General features: G+C 37.1%; 1 protein-coding gene across 1 annotated transcript in view; it reads right to left on the bottom strand.

Annotated features, from left to right (window-relative positions):
• Positions 1 to 26,598, bottom strand: part of notch2 (notch receptor 2) — a 52,309-nt gene extending 25,711 nt beyond the window's left edge. The window contains exons 1-2 of the mRNA XM_048208848.1: positions 26,228 to 26,598; positions 11,572 to 11,653 (exon numbers count right to left, since the gene is read on the bottom strand). Coding sequence (XP_048064805.1) covers positions 11,572 to 11,653; positions 26,228 to 26,300 — 155 coding nt within the window. The 5' untranslated portion in view covers positions 26,301 to 26,598. The remainder of the gene's footprint in view (positions 1 to 11,571; positions 11,654 to 26,227) is intronic.
• Positions 26,599 to 26,867: the final 269 nt, after the last annotated feature.

The following is a 26,867-nucleotide window of genomic DNA, read 5'->3' as shown; positions in this document are numbered from 1 at the left end:
AGACAAGGAGGGCTGAACAACAGAGAGGGACTAGAAAGGGAAAGAAAGAAAGAAAGAAAGAAAGAAAGAAAGAAAGAAAGAAAGAAAGAAAGAAAGAAAGAAAGAAAGAAAGAAAGAAAGAAAGAAAGAAAGAAAGAAAGAAAGAAAGAAAGAAAGAAAGAAAGAAAGAAAGAAAGAAAGAAAGAAAGAAAGAAAGAAAGAAAGAAAACAAGTAAAAGCAAAGTTTTGTTTCTCCTTTCTCCCATTTTTTAAAGAAGTAGGGAGAAACAAAAAAAAGTGGAGGGCAGGGTGGAGTAGGCAGAAGTGCTGTGGTAAGACTGAGCATGACTTCAAGTACATATGTGCTATAAATCTGATCTCAAAACAGCATGTCTCACTGAAAAGAGGGTTCTCTGCTCTTTATATACTCCTCCTTAATATACTCTTCCTTCCTCGCTCTTTCTTTTCCTGCTCTCTTCTATGGTCTCTTTCTTTTCACTTTACTCAGTTACTGTACCATTTTCGTCTGTGCTTTGATGAAAAGCTTCATTGTCCTAGTGTAAAGTCTGAGCTCCAAAACACACACTGAACAAATCTGGACTTAACAAAACTTGGCTGTACAAATCCACAGCTGCAATAGGCAAAGAACACTAATTAATGGGCCAATTTAAATGTAATATATGAATAAATGTAATTATTTTAATAATACTTAAAAACTAACAATCTAAAAGAATATATAATAAAAAAGTAATACAAATATAAAAATGTCAAATTACAATAAAACATTTTAAAATCTTAAAACATAAAAATTCCTTAAAAATTAAATTAGAAAATAAGGAAAACTAGCTTGATCAAAACAAGATTCAGGACAGAACTAATGTATCAAGCTAATGTTTTCAGACATAAAAAGAAAAAAAAGTTTAACACCGGTTTCCCCAAAATAAAAGATAATTATCTGCAATTACCCAGAAGTCTTTGCTCTAGATGACAGGAAAGGTGGTCTTTATACATCCCCTAGAGGTTATGGGGTCAACAACACGCCCATGTATACAATGATGGCTTTACCAAAAAGAGCTGACTAACCATCATTAGTTTAACAGATGGAAACATTTAACATGCCAAATTTAGAAAGTCATGTGACCTCCAAATATTTGCAAATGGTTTAATCTTACTTATTAGTTTATTCGGTGAGTAGCTGAGGAGAATGCAAATGTTTGTTTTGAATTTCGATAACAGAAAACCCCAGGTATCCATGGATGAAAAACTCCTACACTATACTTTTTAGGAAACTTCATGCACTGGAATGCTAACACACTTTAACTCTCAGAGCAGTTAGTTAGTTAATTGCTTGCCATTTACCAGAGGGCTCTCATTCCAAGAGCCTCGTGGTGCTGTAATTGTAGGGTCGGATCCCCTGGAGCAACGTAGGGTTAAGCACCGTTCTCAAAGACAGAATGCTGATAAGGTCCCTGCTCAGGATTGAACTCGCAACCTTTGTGTCTGAAACTCGGATTCTTAATCATTACAAATCTCCCTCCACCCCAGTACGACAGTTACTTAGGAAATACTACAAAAAAGTCAAGAAATCACAGTCAAACCTGTATGCTGGGTAACCTAAAACCTTAGCAATGTTAACACCCCAATGTGTGTGTTTGTGTGTGCGTTTGTGTGTGCGCCATTGTACTAATAATCATGTCATCTTTCTGTCACTCAGCTCTACTTGTCAGCACAGTGTGTCGTGGGTTTAGGGCCTGGTTGCCACATTTCCCACTATTGTGAGAGGCCTCCAGCAATAGGAAACATTTGTGAGAATTTGTGAGAATGTTTTCAATACACTCAGGTTCAGCTTGACATGGGACGGCCCCTTCTGGCCTGCAGCAGTTGTTCTTTTATAATAGTTGGCAAGGATAAAGAAACTTTCTCTCATGATAAAATGTTTCATACCAGAGTGTGGTTCTAACACGTACTTACGTTCACACTTACACATATAGTGAGGCCTCAGACTACTACAGGAAATCAAACTATATTTAAAGAATTAGTTTACTTCAAAATTAAAATTTGCTGGTAATTTACGCACCCACATGTCATCCAAGATGTTTATGTCTTTCTTTCTTCAGTCAAAAAGAAATTAAGGTTTTTGTGGAAAACATTCCAGGATTTTTCTCCATATAGTAGACTTCAACAGAGTTCAATGGATTGAAGGTCCAAATTGCAGTTTCAATGTATCTTACACAATCCCAGACAAGGAATAAGGGTCTTATCTAGTGAAACAGTCATTTTCTAAACAAAATAAAATAAAAAATATATATACTTTTTAACCACAAATCCTCATCTTGCACTAGCTCTGCAATGCGCCACGCATTACGTAATCACGTTAGAAAGGTCATGCGTGATGTAGGCAGAAGTACCGTGGTAGGGTGAAAAACCCCATCTAATTTTTCCTCCAACTTCAAAATCGTCCAACATCGCTGTTTTACCTTTATTTGTAAAGGCCGTTCGCTTTGTAAACTCTTGCTCTGTACTTTTGCATAATCTCTTTCCAACATGATTACATAATGCGTGGCGCATCGGAGAGCTAGTGCAAGATGAGCATTTTTATTTTTTTTAGAAAATGACCAATTGCTTCGCTAGATAAAACCCTTATTCCTCAGCTGGGATCGTGTAGAGCCCTTTGAAGCTGCAATGAAACTGCAATTTGAACCTTCAACCCATTGAACCCTGTTGAAGTCCACTATATGAAGAAAAATCCTGGAAGTTTTCCCCAAAAACCTTAATTTCTTTTCGACTGAAGAAAGAAAGACATAAACATCTTGGATGGCATGGGGGTGAGTAAATTATCAGGAAATTTTAATTCTGAAGTAAACTAATCCTTTAATAAGCTCTATCTTAGTAGCAACCTGAGCAAAAAGATGAGAGAAAGAAAGAGGTAGCATGTTTACTGTGTGATAAACTTTTATTAAACATTTTTTTTAATATAATTGAGTTCTTGTGGATATTTGGGATAAGGCAGAGAGTACACGACATACAAACTGTTTAACTGCTCCTGTAGCTCAAGTGGTAAACAAGGCACTAGTAATGCTGCAAAGTTGCTTTGGATCAAAGTGTCTGTCAAATGAATAAATATAATTGTAAACTATAAGTTCATGTGTATAAGTTCACTCAACTATACTTAGGGGACAAAAATTTTCTCAGAAGTCACACAAACCTGATAAAACACCCTAAAAGACACCCTAAAAGAAAAAAAGATGTTTTGATTTCACTTCAAAATGCATTTATTTATTTTGTATTAATTATTTTTTTTAATTATTTCAGATATTCATCACTAAGCTAAACTCAAAACTTAGACATTAATTTGTTTTGTGCTATTTTTAAATCAAAAACTTAAAAAATGTTAATGTCAATAATTTGCATTTAATTTGCATATATATATATTTAAGCATAAAAATACAATTTACTTCTTGTTGAGCTTCAATGGCAATTCAATTCCCGCCATACATAAAGCACAAATTTTGTCAAACATCCAAAACATTTAAAGAAAATCATATTCAACAATAAATAGAAGCAAATTGTCACCCAGGCAAGGTATCAAAATTTGCAAAATACTGATATTGTACTGTGCTTATATAAAAACAAATACAAAAAATACAAAGTTTACGCCATGTCCTCACTTTAGATAGGTCAGCTAGCTAAACGTGCGCATGGGGGTGTTTGAGTAAATCACGGCCTCTCCTTGCCACTCTTCACACACAGCTGAGTTGTTGACTTTAGCTTGAGTGTTATATACAGAATTGGGTACATGTTCCTGAAGCGCCTACACTCTCTCTCTCTCTTTCTGTGTCTCTCTTTTATGACTAGAGCTTCTGGTTGGCAGACGCTCTTCCTGAGGCCATTACACTTTGAATGTGGCTTTGAAACAAATCAGTCCAGCCTGTAGGCACATAGAGAGACAGAAAGAGAGAGAGGTGAAAGAAGGACTGGGGTGAAAGGAGGGTACATTAAAAAAAAAGAACAATACAGCACGTTAAAATAAGGGATGATATTGCTCAAAGATTAAAAAAGAGAGAGAGATGAAGTAACAATGAGAAAAGAAGGCAAAAAAAAAAACTTGAAAATGGTCATAAAGGAACAGAGTACTGTGAGATAGAGAGATGATTGACAGAGAGTGGTATTGACAGGGTAATCTCTCTTTCTACCTCTATCTCTCACCAGCAGGCAGACACATCTCCAATTTCACCCTCTTGAGTGCTAAAAGACATCTCCATACTGCTCCCCTCTCCCTGCAGGCACATTCTACCTGTCAGATCAAACAAACGCCAAGCTGACTCCACTCTCTCCCTTCCGACCGAGAGGGGGAGGAATGGCTAAAGGGAGGGGGGAAGGAAGTGAGGGGTAAAAAATTAATAAGTTTGCACCCCTTACGCAGGCCAAGACAAAGAGATCTTGTTTGATGTGGAGGAGGGAAAATAAGATTCTGGGCAGAGAGAGGTAGTAAGCTCAGGTATTCAAGTCTCACTTCTGCTCTCAAAACACACACACACACACACACACACACACACACACACACACAGCTATTCTCTTACTGCTAACTCACTCATTTTGGCTCAGATCAGTGCAGATCCATTTGCAAGTTGCAAAATCCTTGACTTGATCCGGGCCTAGAATCTTGCTTCTTTGTTTTAGATAGGAATGTGCAAAAAGACACTACTGTTCCAAAGTTTGTGGTCAGAAAGATTTTTAAAATGTTTTTCAATTAAGTCTTTTATCCTCACAAGGGCTGCACTTATTTAATTAAAATACAGTAAAAACACTAATATTCTGAAAAATTGTTACAATTTAAAATAACTAATTTCTATTTGAATATATGTTAAAATCTAATTTATTCCAGTAATGGCAAAGCTGAATTTTCAGAAGCCATTACTCCAGTTTTCAGTGTCATAGGTTTGGGCCATCCAATTAGATTTGAGCTTTAGATCATTTGCCCGGAGTCACTGCTGTTGCACGAAGGCGAGGTTGGTGGCGCTGTTTTGAAAACCAGTGCAAACACTGAAGAAGTTTTCCAGAAGAGAGAAGAGAATGGATATTGAGTTCTTGTTATCATTAGTGTCTCAGAACAGATTTATTCTCACATGTATTCTTTATACAGAATATAATTTCTATTCATTTTCTACTAAATTATGAGATCTGAAGAGCTTGAAACGAGCAGAGCACTGTCTGCCTGTTTTTCTCTGGGTGCACATGTGTTATTAGTCAGAAAGTGCTAATTCTGTCTAGATCTGACAATCATATCACGTGATCATAACTCCAGTCTTTACGGATGACGGCATCCTGTATACTCTCTTGTTCTGAGTTTTGTGCATAAACAACTGAGAGAAACATTTCTACAAATGAAACATGAAGCCAAATTTGATTAAATTGTGATTACGACAATATATGATTTATATGTGTTTTTTATGCGGCTCTGGGAATTTTTATTACAATAAAAGATGAGAAATTTACATTTACACCTAAGCAGGTGTAACGTTCAGTCCATTATAAAACACCTCAAGTAATGCATGTCTGCCCATTATATAATCAAAATCCACTTTAGATCACAATCGGAAGTTATTACAAGCACTTGATGATGGTTTAAAGTAAGTTTTGAGCAAAAACAGTAATAAACTCATAAATTGTGATATGTAGCTTGATGCTAATTGTTGCTCTAATGCACCTGTTCCCCAGCTGCGATTATATTTTATGATGTATTTGATCAAAAGAATTCCTGTAAGGTCTCGTAAGCATTATATACAGTTTGTGTTTCTAGTACCGAACTTTATTTATCTAAATTTACTGTTGTATGTTGTGCAGCAGATGAAGTCAAAGCCAAATGGAAAAACCTACGAGATACATACACAAGGAAAAATGCAATCTCTGTCAGCGCCACCTATCAAGCAGGCATAAATTAGCCAGAGACGATCAATCATTTTGTGTTCGGTGTGAAAGCACCATTCGTCTGCAAATCGCTTCACTTTATCGTGTCGCGTTCAGTGTGAAAGGGTCTTAAAGGTCCCGTTTTTCGTGGTTTTTTGAAGCTTTGATTGTGTTTATAGTGTGCAATATAACATGTGTTCATGTTTCGCGTGTAAAAAAAAACAGTATTTTTCACATAATTTACTTATCTGTATACCGCTGTTTCCACTGTCATAAACACGGGCTGATGACTTCCTTGTTCTATGAAGTCCCTCCTTCAGAAATACGTAACGAGTTCTGATTGTGCCAGCGGTTCCTGTGTTGTGATTCGACAGCTCTGAGCGCACCGTGCCCGGAAAAGTCACGCCTCTTACCATAACGTGGAGATGCATGCGCTCAGTGTTATTGTAAACATGTCTTTCACGAGTTCGTTTCCTCATAAAATCTTTAAGCTAATAAGGTTAAGCGTATTTGGCTTGCTGTCCGCTGTGGAGGGGCTCGAGGAAGCAGCTTCAACTCGAGCTTGGATATACCCCCCAGGGACTACTATTGCATGAAAGAGGAGTACGATAGATGAGATGCTTAATTTATGTGGTGGAGTTGGGGAGGTGGAGGGATATCGAAACAACTGATGCCAGAGCAGGGTGAGTAGCTGCTTATATGCTCTGGATGTAATTGAAAGATTAGGGTTCCCTCCTCTTGAGATTATGTTTGAGTTTCACTAATTTAAAGATTAGATGGGTTCACTCCTCCCGAAATTACGTTGTGAACTTCACTTAATTTTACCCTATCAATTTGAGCCGGAATCAGACCCGGTGATTGGACTGCGGGATGAAAATAACAGCGTTTCGACGACATGGCGACAAACACACTCTACAAACGCAACTCTTGTGTATTCCTGTGGGCGGAGGTTAGTCAAAAAACTGTTTTAGTGACGTCATTAAAGAAGGAAGTAGAGGGATGTAGTCCAAACTGGCCGTTCGATGTAGGCGACTTCTGTTAAATAAATTATCTCGCTTGGCATTGAACTTTGAGCTTTAAAATTTTACAGATTTTATTTATACTCTAACAACAACATTACACACTAACTAAAGTTTGAAACATGGGATCACGAAGAATGGGACCTTTAACTTGTTTATTGTCACTTTGATTAATTTAATGTGTCCTTGCTGAATAAAAATATTAATTTCATTTTTTTTAAAAATCTGACCACAGACATTTAAATGATAGTGTACATATTTTCAAAAAATCGATTAGTTAGGAGAACTCTTTTCGAAACTTGCCCCCCAAATATGATAATTCCTCTGTGAAGGACCTCTTCCTAAAAAAATACAGAAAAGTCTGAAGAGAAGCATTTCCAGTTTAATTACAAATGTTTGTAGAGTGTATGATTTAGACCTAAAAAGCAGCCCTAAAAATACATAATTTACATTTATTTATCAGATTAAAATATAATAATAAAAACAATGAGATGTGATGCAATTTTTAAAAAAACGCGCATCTTGCCAACGGTTAAAGACCAACACAATTTTTGGTAGTCTGCTTAAAAACAATTCAGGCAACAGTCTTTGTTTGCACTGCAGTCCAACAGTTAAAGATTTTTGAACACTTACTTGAATTAACAAAAACTGTTGAAGACAGTGTTGCTTTTGTGTCCTAACAATAACAGTAAGTTTCAAACTGTCAGCAGAGGTACTCTAAAACCTTCTCTAAGGAGTTGCATTTCTGAATTCATCTCCTTTAAAGCACCGTGGCTAAAGAAAACTGGATAAACTTACTTATTTGCACTACTATTTCATCATGAGGTCAGGTTTTGGCTAACTATTTACCATCCTGATTCATACCTGAATCTTCTTTGTTCTACAGGTAATGTGCTAAACTGTGGTGCTGCAGTGGAAATCCTGCAGGCTTCCTCACGTGTCTCTCTCCTACACCACTCACTTTCAAGTGCAATGACACACACACAGACACATATGAAACCAGACAGACGTGCACATGCGCACATAAAACACACAAAAAAATGACAAAGACACACAGGTGACACACAGCTTGCTTCTTACACCCTGGCTGGAGGCTTGCAGACGCACCGGTCTGACCACTCACACACACCCTGCTCTGCCAACCTCTGTCACACTGCTCTTCCTGTACAGAGCTCTCAGTGGCAGAGGGAAAAAAAAAAAAAAAAAAAAAAAAAAAAACACCTTGTTGACTTTGGTTCTCGGGTGTCACCTCACCTACACAGAATGTATTAGTAACTCCTGAGTACCTTGTGTCAGCCTGTTCCATTTTGAGATCGCACGCACACCCAGGCAGCCATTTCAGGTTGCTGAAAGCCTGCATTCTCGAGCAAAGTCAAGCCGAGATGAACTTTCAAAGCATTCAAGAACTCGAGCTGTAGAGAGTCTAGAGCTGTCAGATCCGGCAGAGACCGGTGGGCCTGATTCATGTCAGCCTGGGAAGGTCAGATTTTGGTTTTCACACCAGAAAGTGGCAGAACCTAACAAAAAACTTTGGGGGAATTTTCGACCGTAACAAATCACAATTACGTGAATGACACTACAGTCTTCTTGTTTCATCATATCTCTTTAACAAACACCTTTCCTCCTTACCCATAGATAGGAAACAATCACAAGTGTAAACTGTTTTACAGAGATAGTATTAAATGGAGAGTTAACAGAGATACTGACATCTCCTGATTCTCAACAAATAGTTGGGTAGAGTTTAGGAGATCAACAGAGATGCATCGATATAGCCAATACCGATAAGATGATCATTATTTTCATGTTATGGCCAATAAATAAAAAAAAAAAATCAATAATTTCAAAAGCTATAAGTGAACTTAGACATCACAACATTATAATATACAGTATGTAAAATGGATATTCATTCTGAGATTTTGGTAACACTAAGGTTCCTTTTGTTTTTTTCTTTTTAAGATTAAGCATTAGATAGATTTAATTTCAGTCAGTGTTGCTATTGTTAAAAACTATAACTATTAAAATAATTTTGTTAACTGAAGAAAAGTAGAAATAAAATTAAATTAAATATTAGAAAACTTAATAAAAAAAACTAAATTAGAAATGTTGCCTTGGCAACTAAATGAAATAAAATAGGTTGATAAATTAAAGCTAAATCACAAAAGTATATAATAAAATGACTAAATCTTAAAATTAAACGAATATTAATAAAAACTATAATAGTAAAAATCTCCAGATAATGATGAATAAGAAAATCTTTGATATCAGCCAATAAATGATACAGTACAGATAGTTCATCCCTAGAGATCAAAACTGTTCTCAGACTAGCCAAGATACCAAAGTCTATAATCAAAAAGTCAAAGATTTCAATATGAACTCAAATGTTTCTCAAACTCTCTAAAGACAAAATTATCTGGGCTATGATATCACAATTATAATAACAAATCAATACAAAGCTAAATAATAAAATAACTAGATATTAGGGTTGGGCCTATAGACGATGCCATCACGATGTTGAGCCCGCATCGTGATTCCCAGGATTCCTTGATTCACTGTAGACATCATCTGATGCCAATTTGCTGGACATCACCCAACCCTACAAGAAATCTGTCGATACTAAATTTGTCAGCAGATATGGATAGCCGACTGTTCAGAATGATATCTGCCGATACCAATATTTTGATTCTGAAGGTAAAACAAAATCTCTCCCAAATAATGCTTTAAACTATACAGGGAACACTCTCATTTGGTAGGCCGTACATTACTATATTATAAGAGGTTAAAATTATCAACAAAGCCGAAACTATTATATTCAGCTGCTATTTATTTGTAATATATGTGATTGGAGCTGTCAAAAGTACAGACTTCTGTACTTAGTCGGTACTGAAATTTTAAAAATGTGACGCTTTGAGCGCTGTTGAGCGGATTCGTAAACACCTCTGATTGGTCATTGTGTTGACGTGCTCATCGGATATGTCTGTGATTGGCTTTAATGATCAATGCTGTAAAATGTTGTAAATAGCCATCAATGACACTCTTCACCGAGCGCTTACATGGATACACAAGGGAGCGTTTGAAAGCAGGCATCTATTGCGGACCAGTCTACTGATAGACACCTGTTCTCAAATGCTCGCTTTCAAAACGCTTTCAAATTCAAACACTTCCATGTGCTTTCAAATGCTCCCGTGCGTTGATAAATGTAGCCAATCACAGACATATCCGATGAGCGCGTCAACACAATGGCCAATCAGGTGTTTACGAATCCACTCAACAGCACTCAAAGCATCACATTTTTAAAATTTCAGTACTTTTGACAACTCTAGATATAATAATTACAAATAAAAACCGAAATGTTTGTATAGCCTACAACTCATTTGCATATAATGTGGTTTTCATAAGCACTTGTCTTCATGACAAATTTATTCAAACATACATATACAATTAACAGTAAATAAGCTCCTCTCTAGTGTTTTTTATAGCTAAACAAACTGTGATAACTTTCCTGGGGTAAATGCAACGTTAAGTAACATACTGTTGATATATAGTGTTAACAGTGTCTTTAAAAACACTAAAGTCTGTCTGAGGTAGATGTGGAGGATTATTTGTATGAACAATAAGTGTGATAAATCTGTGGTTTTATCACATCTGTCTTGCTCAATCTGAACCTGTGCTGAAGGCCTGACTCATCCACTTTCCTGGCAATATTTCTTGTCAAAATCTGAGGGTTGCAACTTTTGGTTGCAAATTACCGACACTGGGAAATATCACTTAATTCGTAGAAGGTAAGGAATTCCTAGCCAAAATGTCTCAAATAATTTTTGAAGATTCTGTTTTGGTGTGGTGCTGAGGTAAGCTTTCTGTGCATTCCTGTCCTGATTTACCGCAAGGCTGAGCTTTACCATCAGATGTGGTTTCAATTTCTTTGTTATTTTAAGGTTGTTAAGTCTGGAGATGCGGCAGTACTTACTGTAACCCCAACCCAAAGTGCAAAATATTGTCAAGGTAAGTAAGAAATGCAGAATTTGTTTCTGTGGCTGTATATTGCAGGAAGAGGATTCATTCAATGATGGGAAAACAGTCCCTCTGTGTTTCACAGCCCATAGAAATGTAACATGATAGGTTTGTTAGCAAGTGTTTATTTTGGGCAAAGCAATAAATGTAACCCTCAATCATATGGCATAAAAAGCACAATTACAAGCTGCCACAAGCAGCATTCAACGAACAACAGCAGTAAAGGAACCGGCATTTAACAGTGAAGGAAACTTGTGTGTGTGTGTGTATGTGTGTATTTAAACTCTGCAACCACAACAATTGGATGCATTTTACCGTTTTTCCACTCCAACTGTTACTCGTCTTTTTTAAATCCACTTTGCATAGTTTTTCCTACACTGAGAGACGGTTTTAAATGCACCACAAAAGCACACACGCACACATAAAAAGCAATCATTAAAGACCCACACTTTTCAATGTACTGTGGGAGGACTTCAACTCTGTCAGCAGAGCAGATTTGGCAATATTAAATACTTAGGGTGATCTAATTTCATTACTGCTGTGAAGAAATGAAGTTAGGCAACACAGCTTTGTGCAAAACAGTCTCGCCACTGGTTTTTTCCAGTTCTCGTTGAGCCTCAGACAGTGGGGTTTAAATCTGAGAGTTGTCCTGTCTTACCTGCAGTAGCCTGTTCCATTGTGGAAGGTGACACAGGTAGCATTGTTCACGCAGGGCTTCACGGGGTCCACACACTGCAGAGCTGTAAACAAACATCAACACTCAGATTAATATTTAATGTTAAATTATGCACATATATTTAATTTAAATATACACTACCATTAAAAACTTTGGGGATAGTAAGATTTTTTTTTTAAAGAAATAAATTGATCAAAAGTGACAGTAAAGACTTTTACTGTGTTACAAACTTTTGTGTCAAATAAATACTTAAACATTCTACAAAAAATCTTACTGAACCCAAACTTCTGAACAGTAGTGTATTCATATAGGTTGATATGTCCATATAATCATTGAATGTGGTAAAGGAAAAAAGAGATTGGTAGGGATAAACATAACTAAAGCTTGAGTTGAGGAGATGTAATATAAGTGATGTCCTTGTCTTGAGATTGAAGTAGTTCCTCCTAGACTTTTGTTCAGAACTCCATTTTAGTGTAGTAGAAAAAACAGGCCTGTTTAGTCATTTTTAAACTTTGCATAAAATTACCTTTAAATTGTTTGAGATTATGAGCTTTGAACACTGACCCAGACTTGACCCAGACTCAAATTTAAAAAATCTAAAAAAAAAAAAGAATTATGGCTGATAATGAAATGATCATACAAAAATGTGACTGTATTGCAAACTAGTTCCTAATAAAAAAAAAAGAAAAAAGAAAAAAAGAAATGCTTTATGTTGTCAGGATGTTACAAAGAGTGTGGCAAAAATCTTCTGACGACACAAAGCAAAGGAAAAAAGCTGCTGTAGATTGTAACCACACCGCTCCCTCTGATACAAACACTACAGACAGTGGAGTTGTTGGGGGAAAGAGGTGAGAGACAAAGTGGCAGAGCAACAAGGGTGAAGAAGAAAAAAACCTGTAACCCTTTGACGATGTGCCAAGTTCATTCAAGATGGAAATTCCTAACTGATCATTGACTTTCACTCATTTCCTCTCAAAATACAGGAAGCATCTGGACACACGTCACAGATCTGGACGTCACAATGAAGCACATAACATATGAACATCTTGTTGTAACATAACCAAGCAAATTCAATCCAACAAACTAATTTCAAATGTAAAAACATACCCAGTTTATATAAAAGACTAAAACCTAAAGGTTTTAGATCTTAAAACCTTTAAACTCTTTTATACATTTATATTTATACATATGAAGCCAGTTTACCAGGACGTCAAGTACATTTCAGCAAATAGAAGTAAGCCTTAGCCCACACTTCCCTTTGAGACACTAGGTGGCAGGTCATATGATTTCAAAGCAACACTGACACTAAGTAACATAGTACTACAGCTCAAGACAGGAAGTGCATTGAGCGCTAATACCGACTTCCTGTACTTTGACTGGGCCTCAAAATATCCCTGTGTGCAAAAGTGCAGAGAAAGCAAGCAAGGCCTGGGCACAAAGCCAAAAGCTAAAGACGAGGCTTTACATAAATGACCCAAAGCTCTTTAACTTTGAGCCCGGCAACATTTAGTTAATAACACTTGGAAATCTAACACTCAAAAACAGAATTTGAGACTAAAATGACAAGTCTTGAGCACGGTGAAAAATTATCAAGAACATTGTGTGATGAAGTCAATACTTAAACCTGGTTTTACTGATCATAAATCTCAGAGAAAAAAACATGTCACAGGCTCATCACATATGCAACACATCAGCGGCCTAAAACACACAACATTACATAATGAAATTATACCTTTAAAGTCAGCAAAAGGAGGTTGAAAAAGTGGTGGATGTGGTCTTCTCATAAACTCACATCTTTATTTGGCCAAAAAACGTGCATGGTGCAGATAAAAACAACACCTAAAACCACCAAATAAGTCAATGTCGAGATATACTAGTGTTAACAAATATACTATATTAAACACATTGTTTGGTCATATAATCAGCTTTTTACATGCACACACATCCTCAAAGTCATGATGTTGTTCACTTTGCAAATGTCCAATAGCACACAGTGCTAGTGTACACATAATGCCTACAAAAAGCATTCACCCCCTTGGAAGTTTTCATGCTACAACAGTGAACTGCACAGGATTTAATTAGGCTTTTTGTCACTTCACAGAAAAATATTCTTGTCAGTCTGAAGTTGTTATAGCGTTTACAGCGTTTGCGCACTGCAACTGAAGTGATAGTGAGAGTTGACAACGAGTATCTGCGCTTCTCTCTGTGCGCGCGATCTTCACGTGATGTGCAGCTACTGTCTGTATAAGTGTTCATGTGCCACAATGCATCAGCACAAGTAGCTCAATGTAATACACATTCAATGGTCTTAAATCTCTTGAATGTCCAAACTGGCAAGCCTTAAAACACATACAACTGACAAAGTGTCGGAAGACCAGTCGCATCAAATTACAGCACTGAATAACGCATTTCTATGGACAAAAAACATCTAAAAAATAGCGGAGGAAACGGAATGAGCAGCTGTGATCAAAACTGCCCAAAACATGAGAACTCTTTATTTTAAGATTCAAGCTAATGCATTAGCGTAATGGCTTGCCCTGTCAGGCGCTTGACAGATGCATGTGCATCCTCAGCGCAAAACGTTCATTCTACGTCTATATCCTTATCTGTAAATGTTACAAATTCACGCGAGCATTTCCATTTTGCATGAAGGCTCGTCCTTACAGTCTGCGTTAAACTTCAAACTTTACTGAATGAGCGCTGGCGCGTGCACCCGCGTCAGACAGACGGAACGCGGTATAGAGGGAGACTATTAATATTCAGTGCAAAAATATTCATTTTGCTGAAATATCTGTTGTTTAAAGTTAAATTTAGATTTAAAAGACAACATGTCATTCAAGTATTTTATGATAGTAGTATCTGTAAAGGGAGAACTAATTGAATATAAATGTAAGACGTTTCTTATAGCCTTTTTACAGGATAAAGAAATGACAGTAAGAGGTGATTGTGTCCAGAGTGAATTTGTGTGTTCCTACAGAACACTTATCTTGCCTGTTGGTTAACACTGAATTTGTGTTTTTGTTTCTTTATTATCTTGTAGAGAGTTAAACTATATTTACATATACAATGCTTAACAAAGTTATTAGACATCTGCCACCCAATGTAGGGTTTGTGCCACAGATGCCCTAAACTATCAGTATTGTTTCTACAATGGTTAATCCACCAGTATGTGTAAACTCTTTAGTTACAGTAGTATTTCTAAAGCTACAATATAATTATTGTTGTTATCCATGAATTTTTTATTTTACTGTTTTACAAGAAAGGCACAAAAAAATATAATTATATATTATAATTATTGTTTTAGTTGTTTTTTTTTCAGATGCCCAATTACAGTCAATAACACCAGAGACTATTAATTTTTTTGGAATATTATGTGTGAATATTATTTAGAAACTATTTAGTTGTTTCAGTTTGTTATTTCCTAATATCTGGCAATACCACTTGTAGCTTTAAACAAGTTTTTGAAAGATTCCTAAAATATTTGTGTTATCTCTTTATTATGACAGGCAGTGTAACAAATTAAGCACTGTATGTTTTCATAGCATTCAATTGACACATTTGTTTGAAGTACATTGGGCAGGATGTGCAATAGTGTGTTTTTTTGTTAATAAAATAAAAATAAATAAAATTAGGATTTTTATCCGATTAATCAATTAATCAAAAAATAATTGGCCAACTAATCGAGTGTGTAAGGGGAAAGTATTAACAGGATTAAAAAAACAAAATAACTGACATGGGAAAATTACGTCGGTTAGAGGTTCTGAATTTCGGTATTTGATTACTTTTTGATTAATCGTCCAGCCCTAGGTTGCGTGTCTATTTTTCTTAAATGCATAAACTCAGAATGCATGATGCTGGTTTGATTGCTTATGTTACATGAGAAAATAAATAATTTTTGTCTACCTAATGTAGTTCGGGTCGCGGTTTTTATGTCAAACGGGTTGGCTCGGGTACGGAATTAAATTAGTGCTGCTGTCGGATAACGGGTCGGGTTTTCTGTTAAGTACTGTGGGTGCGGGCGGGTTAGGGTTTACCAAACAAGACCCGTGCAGGACTCTGCGAGCCGAGGTACGGTTGCGTCATCGAGCTACTACCGATTATCCATGTTGCTAGATAATGGCTGTGAAGGAGAAAGCACCAAAATGGATACAGCTGCTTTTATCACTTTTGTAGTTCTTTTTTTTTTTTAAACTTTGGTTTTGTTTCCAAAGCGTTAGCACATAATGACACTTACATCTATCTGCCGCGAATGTACTATAAATTTTCTAAAGAACGTGGAAGTCCATTTGTGCTGTAGGCAAGCAGAAATGAGATATACATTCTCTCCGCTTGCAGTGCGTCAGTCACGCATACACCATGTCTACACCGAAACATGACAGTTGTCACGCCACGTTGCATTGCACCGCAACAGCTTAAGGCTGTCTACATTAGACATGACAAAGCGACCGTTGCAAATTCATTTATTCTTTATGCCAGAAGTAGAGCAAACACTTGAAGAATGTCAGAAATAGAAAGGGGCGTCAGTTTACTCTTGGAAATGTTGTCATTTAGGTTGAACCGCATTCAGTGTAGAGAGCTTCATTCAATATAGTGGGTTCTATTGTCTTTTGTCGCATTGATTCACAGTGTTATCAGGAAAGTGAAAGAGAACATACACAGTTTTATCGAATCATAGGTCATCAATACTTGTTCACTTCTGCGATGTAGCACGATTGTGTTCATCTCAGCAGTGAACCGTACTGGAGTTCACATGAACCATACCCCAGACCACCCTTTTTTGGCAGTTATGGTTCATGGGTGTGCATCCGAGTTTGGAAAACTGCATTCACATCATTAAAATGAACCAATCAAACGTCAATCAAAAACGGGTGCACATCGAAAGTGCTAGTGTGAAACCACCAGGTTTTCCTTTAGGTTTATTTCTATGTTTAAGGCCTTCTGTGGAAAAGCATCTCCACGGCACAATGCTGCCACCGCTGCACTTTAAAGGCACGTTTCTGTTTACGCACAGTGTTTGGCTCAATTTTGGTCCCATCAGAACCCAAAACCTTCATCCAGTCGACTTTAAAGTCTCCCACATGACTTCTGGCGAACTGCAGCTGAGATGTCATATGACATGTGAACAGTGGCTTTCTCTTTGCAAATCTCTAGTAAAGCTGTGACTGCTGATTCTCCTGTATTCACCTCCTGCCTGGTGCTTTTTCAATTACTTGAAAAGAGAGTTGCTTGGAGTGTCCTTTTATTTTTATGGAGTATCTTCTGCCTTAATACTGACTAATCAGAAGCTGGACCATCCATATAAAGGCATATTTTTTACTACCTGTGACTACACACAGATGTCAAAACCAAAACCAACTGACTGCACCTGTGATGATTTAACGTCATATTAAAGATGGTGAATATTTATGAAATCAATTGTTTTGGATTACTGTGTAAATATCTGCATTTACTTTGACATTAAAGAGCCTTTTCTTTTCTTCAGTGAGGTCACTGTGCCAAATTAAGTCCACTGTGATTCAATGCTGTATAACAAGAAAACATGAAAAAGTCCAAGCAAGATGAATACTTTCTATAGGCACTGTGTTCAGAAGCAGTGTCGTGCCAGGCATTTAATGTCCCGTGAGGTCAAAGCCTGCAACTGGAGAAGGCGTTTGGTTGCACCCCTTTTTGGCAGCAACTGTGGTGGGAAATATTTGGAAGAAGTGGCTAAGCTGAGTGTGAAATTGTGCTTTCACAGAGATTTAAGAGCCAAGGGGAGGGGAACTGGAGTGCTGAAGATATGAGAGGGATGAATAGAAGGCAAGAGCAGGAGTCAAGTATGCTCAAGATGGCAAGAGGCAATAATGGAGAACAGAACGAAACCAAAAGACACAGGACTGTGAATGTTTTTTCTTTTTTTAAAAATTACAAAACAACAAAAATACTAATATAGAAATTACAGTAAGCTCCAGGAAGATCTTAAAGATGCTTTCTGATATAAACAAGTATTTAAGCTGCTCTAAGATGAGTCGATAAGCTAACATATTGCTATGTTTTAAATGAACATTGAACAACAAGAGTTAGAAAGGAAACTACACTGTTAGACTTTCCTGTAGATTAGTAATAAATGCATATATGAGTATCCTGTTTACAGTTATATACTTTTTGTATTATGATACAGTCACTTCGAACTCATGACTTACTTTTTCCTGAAAAATTCAGAGAAAGTATTTTGAAGAAATATTTCACATAATTTAATTTTTATCCATGCAATGAAAGACAAAAAAATTATACTGAGACATTTTATAAAATATTTTCTTGTATTTTACAAAGAAGAATGAAAATCATTTTTGATTAAACTATCCATTTTCAGTAGGTTTATTTTACATTTGACTACTTTTACATTTAATTTTGTTTAATTTCTGAATGTTTACCTGAATAATAATAATAATAATAATACAAACTTGAAGCTATGGTTACTTAATTGAAAAATACTTGATGGCTATGCGCCATCATTTTAATTTAATTTGTTTGTTATACTAATATTTAAAGGGCACCTATTAAGCAAAATCCCTTTTTATATGGTGTTTGGACTTGAATGTGTATTGGCAGTGTGTGAACACAATCACCCTACAATGATTAAAATCCACCCACTCCTTTTTTAATCCCCATTAAACCAAAGCAGTCTCATCATACATGCATTTTTCACTTTCCGAGGAATGTGACGTCACATTCCTCATGCCCCGCCCACGGCCACTGAGTGACAGTCTTGCATTTCCAAAGTTTCCACCCTCAGCCAGCTGAACGCTATCTGCCACCTTCTCCATGTTGAAGCAGCTGTACTGTTACTGTAGTGTTCAAGCAGCATTCAAGTAAGAAATGTGTTCTTATTAAAGCTATCAAAGTTAATTAAATCAAGAGCAGTGAGTGACTTTCTGTTTTTCTTTTGTTGTTTGATTCATATTAACAGCATATACCAGTAGGTACTATATATTACGCTGCTTTTACTTTAATACACAGATCTAAATGCGATCTCTTTACTTGCTGTATACGTTCACATAACCGACATAACCGACAAACCATGTTTTTGACAGTTTAATTGCAATAACACATGAAAGACAACTTAGTTTAATACTCATGGGACACCCAATCAGACATCCGCATGCATTGGGTGTGTGAGCTCAGAAAACCATATATCAGAAGTTTAAACTGACATGGCTTTAAAACGTATGCAGATGATAAACTTTCATGATGAAAAAGAATTGTAATGTCACGTGAGCGTGTCCGCAATAGAGATGATCATCAAAACCAAACAGATATCATGTTTTAGTTTTTAGTAGAGAATGCATGAGCTATTGGCTCCACCCTCTGTGGTGGGAAGCAGTAGCTCATCACACACAAAAACAGCTAAACAATTGCCATTTTCAACATGGTATAATAAATGATTTGTAGGGTATTTTGAGCTAAAACTTCACAGACACACGCTGGGGACACCTTAGACTTGTATTAAATCTTGTAAAAATGCATAATATGTGCCCTTTAACTTTTTACATCAATTAGTGTGTTCATTAGCATACAAGATTTTGCTGTGGTATTGCAGTTAGTATCATGAGTTGTGGAACTAAATTGGTATGGCTACCGACTACTGATATGATGGTATTGTGACAACATTTATATTCTAAGAGTGTGGTCACAAAGTCTCATGGGCAAACATGATGAAGACAAAACAAGAGAATGTAGACAAGTGAGAGACACAAGTTATGGGTGAGGCTTGCACAGAGAGAGAGGCTCGGCCCTGACTGGTCTGACAAGCTCCCCATATGCTTCATCAAACCGCCGAAGGGGAAGTTCTCAAAGGATTTTGAGAAAGGCTTTCAGAAATGAACACTTTTTAACTCCTCTTCACATCCAGTCCAACTGAAGAGGCATTTTTAAATCCTGTACAACCTTTTAAACCACATGCACATCTAAATCCAGGATCTGCCTACCGTAAACCAGGCACTTACACTGAAAGCCTGCACACCTGCTACGATCAACATTCTGGCCTGGAGTCAACAAGATTCATTGCATCACTGATCTGTGATCAAGCTCTGCTCTAAACCACCTAATGAGTAATAATCAGTCAGACAGGAGGAAACAGTTCCTAGGTTAGGACATGTGCTTAAAAGTCTCTGTATGGGCACCTGCTCTTCACAAAACAAATTCACTCTTTGTGTTTATCGTGAGTTTCCTCACAAGCAAACAACAGCCAAAACTTTCACACGAACTCTGTTTAGAGTAACCAGGCTGTGATTAACCAACTGCTAAACATTTTGTCTTCATTTTTCCACATTCATGAGGCCAGAACTCTGTCCTTGAGGTGTGAAGGAATGGAGAGAGGGGCAAATGTCAGGACAACATGAGAAAAAGAGGAGAGGTACCCAATGAAGAGAAGTAGAAGGGTGATAAGTGGAATAATTAAAAGAAGCAATTCACACTAATTTGTTAAAAACAAACGTATCTTTCTGTCCCCTTCTGTTAAACTCAAACTATTCACTAATAATCTAGTTCTTTCAGAAACGAATGACTGGATTGCATGTTCCAGGAATAATCAGACGACAGATATCAGATAGACAGTAACGATGTGCAAAACTATACATTTCAACTAAATATGTAGTTTTGTGTTGCCTGCCCTGAACCACTGGTTTCAGGTGCACCTGATCCCGATCGGACGCGTTTCTCAGGCAATGTTTGCATAACAAGCATTCTTGCATTCAAAAACAGCTAGACGGAGCGAAACGAAATGGAACAGAATGCAGGGGACTTGAGACACAATTTAAAAGACTAAAAAAAAGCAGCACATGATGCAAAGTAATGGTCAAAGATGTCTGTGTTATGGCTATATCAGAGGTGCATTGAAGAGGTTAAATTTAAAGACACAACTTACCAAAGAGGGTTTTACCATGCAAACTGTCAAATAACTAAAACACAACCTGCTGTTTAAAGCAGCATTGCAAAATTCTCAAAATATGTTTAATACATACAAAAATATATAAAACCAGATGCAATACAAAGCCAAAGACATCTGTTGAAATGTGTATAGCTGTAGCGACAATTTGAAGCATCACATTTAAAACTTGAGTTACAAAAAAAAAAAAATATGAACTATAAATGTATTGTTGTGTCTTACATAATTTGGATGGATAGATGGATAGATATAGATAGATATAGATAGATATAGATAGATATAGATAGATAGGACAGACGAGAGACTCCAGGGAGCCGTAGCACAATCCACACTCAGTGCTGCCAGGATTCTCACCACACAATTCTTTGACTCCCTCTTTTTCTTAATTTCTTTATACATCTTGAACTCACAAACTCCTTCCTGTCTGTAGTCTGTGTTTCTCATTCTCTGTCTCTCTTTCAGATGGGGCTCCAACAGTAACGTGACCAGATGTGAAAGCATGACTCTCTCAGAACTGATTATAAATCAGTTACAAAAATCTACACAGCAGATTCATAACCCAATGTGTGTGTGTGTGTGTGTGTGTACACATGCAGAACTGAACACCACTATTCAGTGTTTGTGTGTGTGTGTGTGTGTGTTTACTGGCACTGAACACTTGGGTGTACTATCCGAAGCCAACTCAAACCTGACTTTAATAAAAAGCAGTCTCATGCCTTTTTATCCCCACTAAAAGCAGGATTGGGATCAGGGACTCTCAAAACTACATTCAGTGACTTATAAAAACTGTTTTCAACACAAAATCTGTCTTGTATTAAATCTTAGGCTTTGTCGAGCTGAGGGAAATTAGTCTTGAATACATAAAACAGCTGTGATATAAAGAGCTGCCCACCACTACGCCCACAAAAACACATGAAATACATGGTTTATACAACTCAGTATCAGTCAGACGTAAGTGTTGGTAACATTTGATCTGTCTTTAGCCATCAGAAATTACAACAGCAACAATAGAACTAGATTTTGGCATTTTTGACACTTTTCTGGGACTCTTCAAGGAGGTTTTTCAGCTCAGTAGGCGAAAATTGTACACTCAAGATAAGTGAGGTAACAAGGTACAAGCCACATAAGGTATGATTCATTCATGTCCTTAAGTTATGTGGCAAAGTTTAATATTTATTTTTACATATTCATGAATTCAATAAGCAATAGAAATGGTCATGCAAACAGCCCTAATAAGGTCAAGGAGTGTTTCAAACACAGTCCGTTTCTCCTCCTTCCTGACGTGGATCAGGCAATGTGAGTGTGTCAGAGCTCTTGCACAGAGCAGCTGGTTCACAGCTGTAAGTCTTGCTAGTTTGAAAGCACTGCCTCATCCCCGCGACCAAACCCAGAACCCAAGGGATATCTCTGCTCGTGTGTGTCTCTCTCTCACTCTCTGTTAGTGCTAATAGCTGCTGAGAGAGATGAGGAAGTAATTATGAGAGTCTGATAGGGCTGGGTTGAGAGGAAAGTACTCAGCGAGTGAGTGAGCGAGAGAGAGAAATAGAGTCAGAAGAGATTTGTCGGCATTGGCCCACATCCATGCTGGACAGCAGAAGGAAGTTGTTCACGCTGAGTGAGGAAGTAACCCCATTTCCTGGCATTTCTGTATATACAGCAAGTGCTCTCTATTCTGTTAAACGTTAACATGGCAACAAACAATAAACTCTTCCCAAAGCCATCTGTAATGAGGCAGGGGGCGTAATTGCGGACAGATTTGATGACATAAAGACAAAGGGAGGTTTTCAGTGGCGCTCATTAAATCTGTACGTCACATGTGGCTAAAAAGCACCCTGATTGTTTAATGATAGGCTGTGCCTAGTTTGGGAGGAAACCTGATAATTCTCAAAGCAACATTCCAATGAAAGTGTCCTGAGAACTGGCTGTATGCTAACAATCAGAAAGAACACTTTCACCAGAAGTGCAAAAAAACTAAGTAGAATGTGCCATATTGGATATTGTCTGATATTTTGTTTTATTTACTGTATCGGTCAATATTAGATACACTACTGTTCAAATGTTTCTTCTGTTCACAACTGTTGTCAACATTGGTAATATAAAGAAATGTTTCTTAAGCACTAAAGGTTTCTGAGGATCTTGTGACACTAAGGACTGGAGTAATGCTGCTGAAAATTCAGCATTGCCATATTTTAAAATGGAAAAAAACACATTTTAAAATATATTCAAACAGAAAAGTTATTTTAAATTTAAATAATATTTCACAATATTACATTTTTTTCCATCAAATAAATGCAGTATACGTGCCTTCTTTCTAAAACATTTAAAATGCTTTAAAACTTTCGAGCTAGTGTACATATTGGCCAAAACATTTTCATTTAATTGAACACAAATTATATTACCTTTGCCATCATTTAACACTCATTTAAAATGAATCTATAAAAACACTAATAATTTAATCACTGTTAAATGTAATCTTAAGATCTCTAAATAAATCAATTTTACATATATAATAGTTTAGTACAATAGTTTACAATTTCATTATAGTTTATCGATGTCAGCCATATTAAAATTGGTGCATCCCTAATCACAAGCCTATTGCAGATGAAAATGTTTTCACATTACTAACTATTGATGTAGAGTAAAGCAGGGGAGGGGGGCTGCACTTTTAATAAAAAATATATTCGTCCCCCGCACTTTTTTTTCGGGCAAGTGTGTTCACATAGAGGCCAATGTGAATAAATCTACATTTAAATTCAAAGAGACAGTCTAAGCATGACCTGTTGTTTTATTCTTATCTATAATCCAAAACAAGGCGATCTGAATGGAGTGCTAACACTTTCGTGTAATGTATGTTTCATTCATACTCGAAGCCGGAGAGCACTCTATCAGAGTGTAAATGATTATATTTATTAAAAATTATTAAATGGATGCTGCCTTATTGGGAGAATAAAAACCCTCCCTCCACCTTCCCCTAACCCTACCCAATAAACACTTTTAATATATTATTAAACACTCGTTTGCAGTTTATTTCCACTTTTAGAACATTATTTTCATTTTTACTGAAAATAAACATGAGCTCGGCAAAAGACGGATTCGAACCCGCGACAATTGCCTTAAAAGCCAGGTCTGCGAGCCTTAATCGTTACTGCTGCGCCACTGAAGAAGGCGAATTCCACATGTCTTTTTAAAAACTTTTTTAAACCCAAACAGACATTGGTGGGCGGAGCTAGTGTAAATTGCATTTGCCAACAAGGGACGCTATTTGCACTTAGTGTAAATAGACACTCCATTGACAATAATCAGAAATGTTTCTTGAGAAATACCGTTTCACAATATTACTGTTTTTACTGTATTTTTGTTTAAATAAATTAAAGCAGCCTTGGTGAGCAGAAAAGACTTTCAAAAACATTAATCAATTGTAATGTTGTATAGGTACATAGGTATATTGTAACTTTTGATAGGTACTGTATATTTTCTGCCTTATTCTGTGATGTTTTTTTTTTACATTGTATAAAATCCATGAGGACTTAATGCACTTTATGAGGAATTAAAGTATGTGTAGTACATAAACCAATCATAGAACTGTCATAAAATATAGGAAAAAATATTATAGATATTAGTGGCTATTTTTCAGCAGTGTATTTGATTTCTTACCGACTTAAAAGCAAGAGATGAGATAAAAAATAAAATCTGTCAATTAGTCAAAGGTCAGATAAAAACTGGTATTACACTGACATTTCTGTCCTCTTCACTTCTGAAATGATGGCTACGCCCCTGTTACTAACATCATTACTTTCTGATACAGACAGTCAGTAGTAGTAAGGAGGAAATGAGGCTGCATGACATGGTGAAGTTCTCAGGTCAAGCCTATAAAGCTTGTACACACACACACGCTGACACTGTGTATGTGTGTCTGGTGCCAGGTTTAGCGCATTGCCATGTGGCAGGAATGCAGAACGTCTTAATTCCCACTTCATTTCTTAACCTTCTCTAGGGCTTTAATCCATGGATTTAACAAGCTTGAGCCTCTCACTCCTTTCTGGCCTCTCGCAGCATTCTCCTACAATCTTACAAAAAAAGTGGCGACACCTCAGTTGTGGAGATTTGGTTATTAGGAGCTCAATGCCTTGTACATGATCGGTCCAGGCATCCACGTACAACACAGAAGGTATCACCCATCATTCTCTGGAAGCAAAACACATGCTACAAGACTCAAAATCATCACCTTTGAGGTTTTTTAAGTGACACCAAACAACAGCCAATTAAACTGCAAGACAGCTAATGAGTTATGTTCTTCAACTTTGTAGTGAGTGTTTGGCAGTTCGCTGGGTACTACATATAAAACGAATCCAAAAAAAGAAAAGAAATAAAAGAACAAAAATATTCACTCACTATATCTTAAACTGGAGAATTATTGCAAAATGTCATCATAACACAAAAAAAGCTTCTTCCAGCGACCTGGTCAAGACCTCCACCGCACCAGCTGGTGAGATGTGGGCATCCCTGATATATGCACGACCGTGGGCCATTTCATAACTGGCCCGTTGTGTTCTGAGAAGTGGGAGTTTGCCGGAGATAAATCCCATTTCACACCAGAGAGGAGCAGCGGGTCAGAACCGTGGCTGGGCACCATGCATGCCGCTTGCAGGCGGGAACAATGGGACAAATTCTTATTGCACACGCTGTAACGGCTGATGTTAGCAAATACATGCGACTTGAAACATCCTACACAACTGGGGCAACATGCCAGGCGAGGAAAGAAAGAAAAGCGAAATCAATCCCACCCCAAGGAATGATACTCAATACAGAGGAACAAGGAGAAACATCATCTGTGGGACACAATGGGCGAGCTGCAGCATTGTGAAAATGAGTGCATCCACAGGGAAATGTGTGTGTTAGTGTGTGTGTGTGTGTGTGTGTGAGAGAGACAGAGACAGAGAGAAAGGAATGTGAAACACCAACAGCAGCATTCCTCCCTCTTCTTGCCGAGCCTGCAGTCATTATATTGTCTTGTTTTTTTTGGTGAGGCTCTGTTTTGGAGGGATTGTGTCTGACTTGCATGTGGAATAGAAGTCATGTGTGACATTATTCCTCCACACTCTAATGCAACAAATGGCACTCTTTGTGTTTGAAACCTGCTGAGATGAGCTGCTAAGCATAAATAAACAAGCGTCAGATGGAAACTCTTCTTGAGAAATACAACTATATGCAACACATCATTCAGCTTTCTGGAAACATCGAAAGCCCTCTGTCCACACACACCTACCCCAAAATAACAGTAAAAAGATGTGCTCCTTCCTCTTAAACGAAAAACAAAAAAGGTTATTTCCTCCATATTTCTAAAAAAAAAGTCATTTTTTTCCCTCATACGTGTCCATTTTGAATTCTTCTCTCACATACTGAGAGCCGATGCAGATTTTCTCCGCTCAGACTCTCTCACATCTGGGCAGAGGTGTGAAACACGAGAGTCACCCTCAGAAAAGAAAAAATCCTGAGGGCTTTTTAAATGTGTGTGCAATACATATACAGATGACACATCTTACACATTTCTTAATGAATGCGCTTTAAATAACGTGAAGCTGACACGCCATTCGAGGCCGTGCAGAACTGAAACGTGAGCGCTGATGCTTCACACCGCCGTACAGATGCGTAATGACGGCAAATGACTATTTTAAAAACGTGTTCTGAAATAAAAGATGTTAAATTACTTACCATGTGTTATTTTAAGGGAGCAGATAACAAGAAGGATGACTCTGCCCGAAGAGACACCGGGTAATTGGCCCATATTTTGAGTAAAATCCACATAGAGTCGCCAGCGCGAGGCTGTGCTCTGTCAAGTTAAAGCGTAACGAATCTTAAAATGATCTTCAAAAGTCTGAAAACGAATTATACTCGAAAGAGAAGCTGTCTTTTGACTGTCAGAATGTCTCGTTTGACCACATAAATCCTTATAGTGCCTTCATTTGAAAGTTTTTTCTTCACGTAGTTGCGCTGTGATCAAACTTTCTGAACTTCTCTCTTCTTTTCCTCCCAGTCACTGAAGTCGCAGACTGAGAGCTGCTTCCGCCAACCCTACGGGTGGATCTATAGTCTGTGATGCGTCCATAAATAACGAGCTTCACTAAAGTTTACTTCCTAGAAGTCGTTAAAATATTTAAAGTGTTAAACTATGAATTTATTCAGCCTTGAGTTGGTTTTGGAAGAAGACCTGATTTTATTACAAATATTTTTTTTTTCCGTGGCGGAGGAATTTTAATTTATTCGGCAAACATTGGTATGACTCAAAATTAACCCGTTCATACTTTTTCCTCTCCACCCGTTGACGTTACTTCATAAATTACCACCCCTTTCT

This window comes from Megalobrama amblycephala, linkage group LG12, assembly GCF_018812025.1.
Source record: "Megalobrama amblycephala isolate DHTTF-2021 linkage group LG12, ASM1881202v1, whole genome shotgun sequence".
Taxonomy (NCBI): Eukaryota; Metazoa; Chordata; class Actinopteri; order Cypriniformes; family Xenocyprididae; genus Megalobrama; species Megalobrama amblycephala.
The sequence above is the reverse complement of the archived record's forward strand: the minus strand, read 5'-3'. Positions and strand labels throughout refer to the sequence as shown.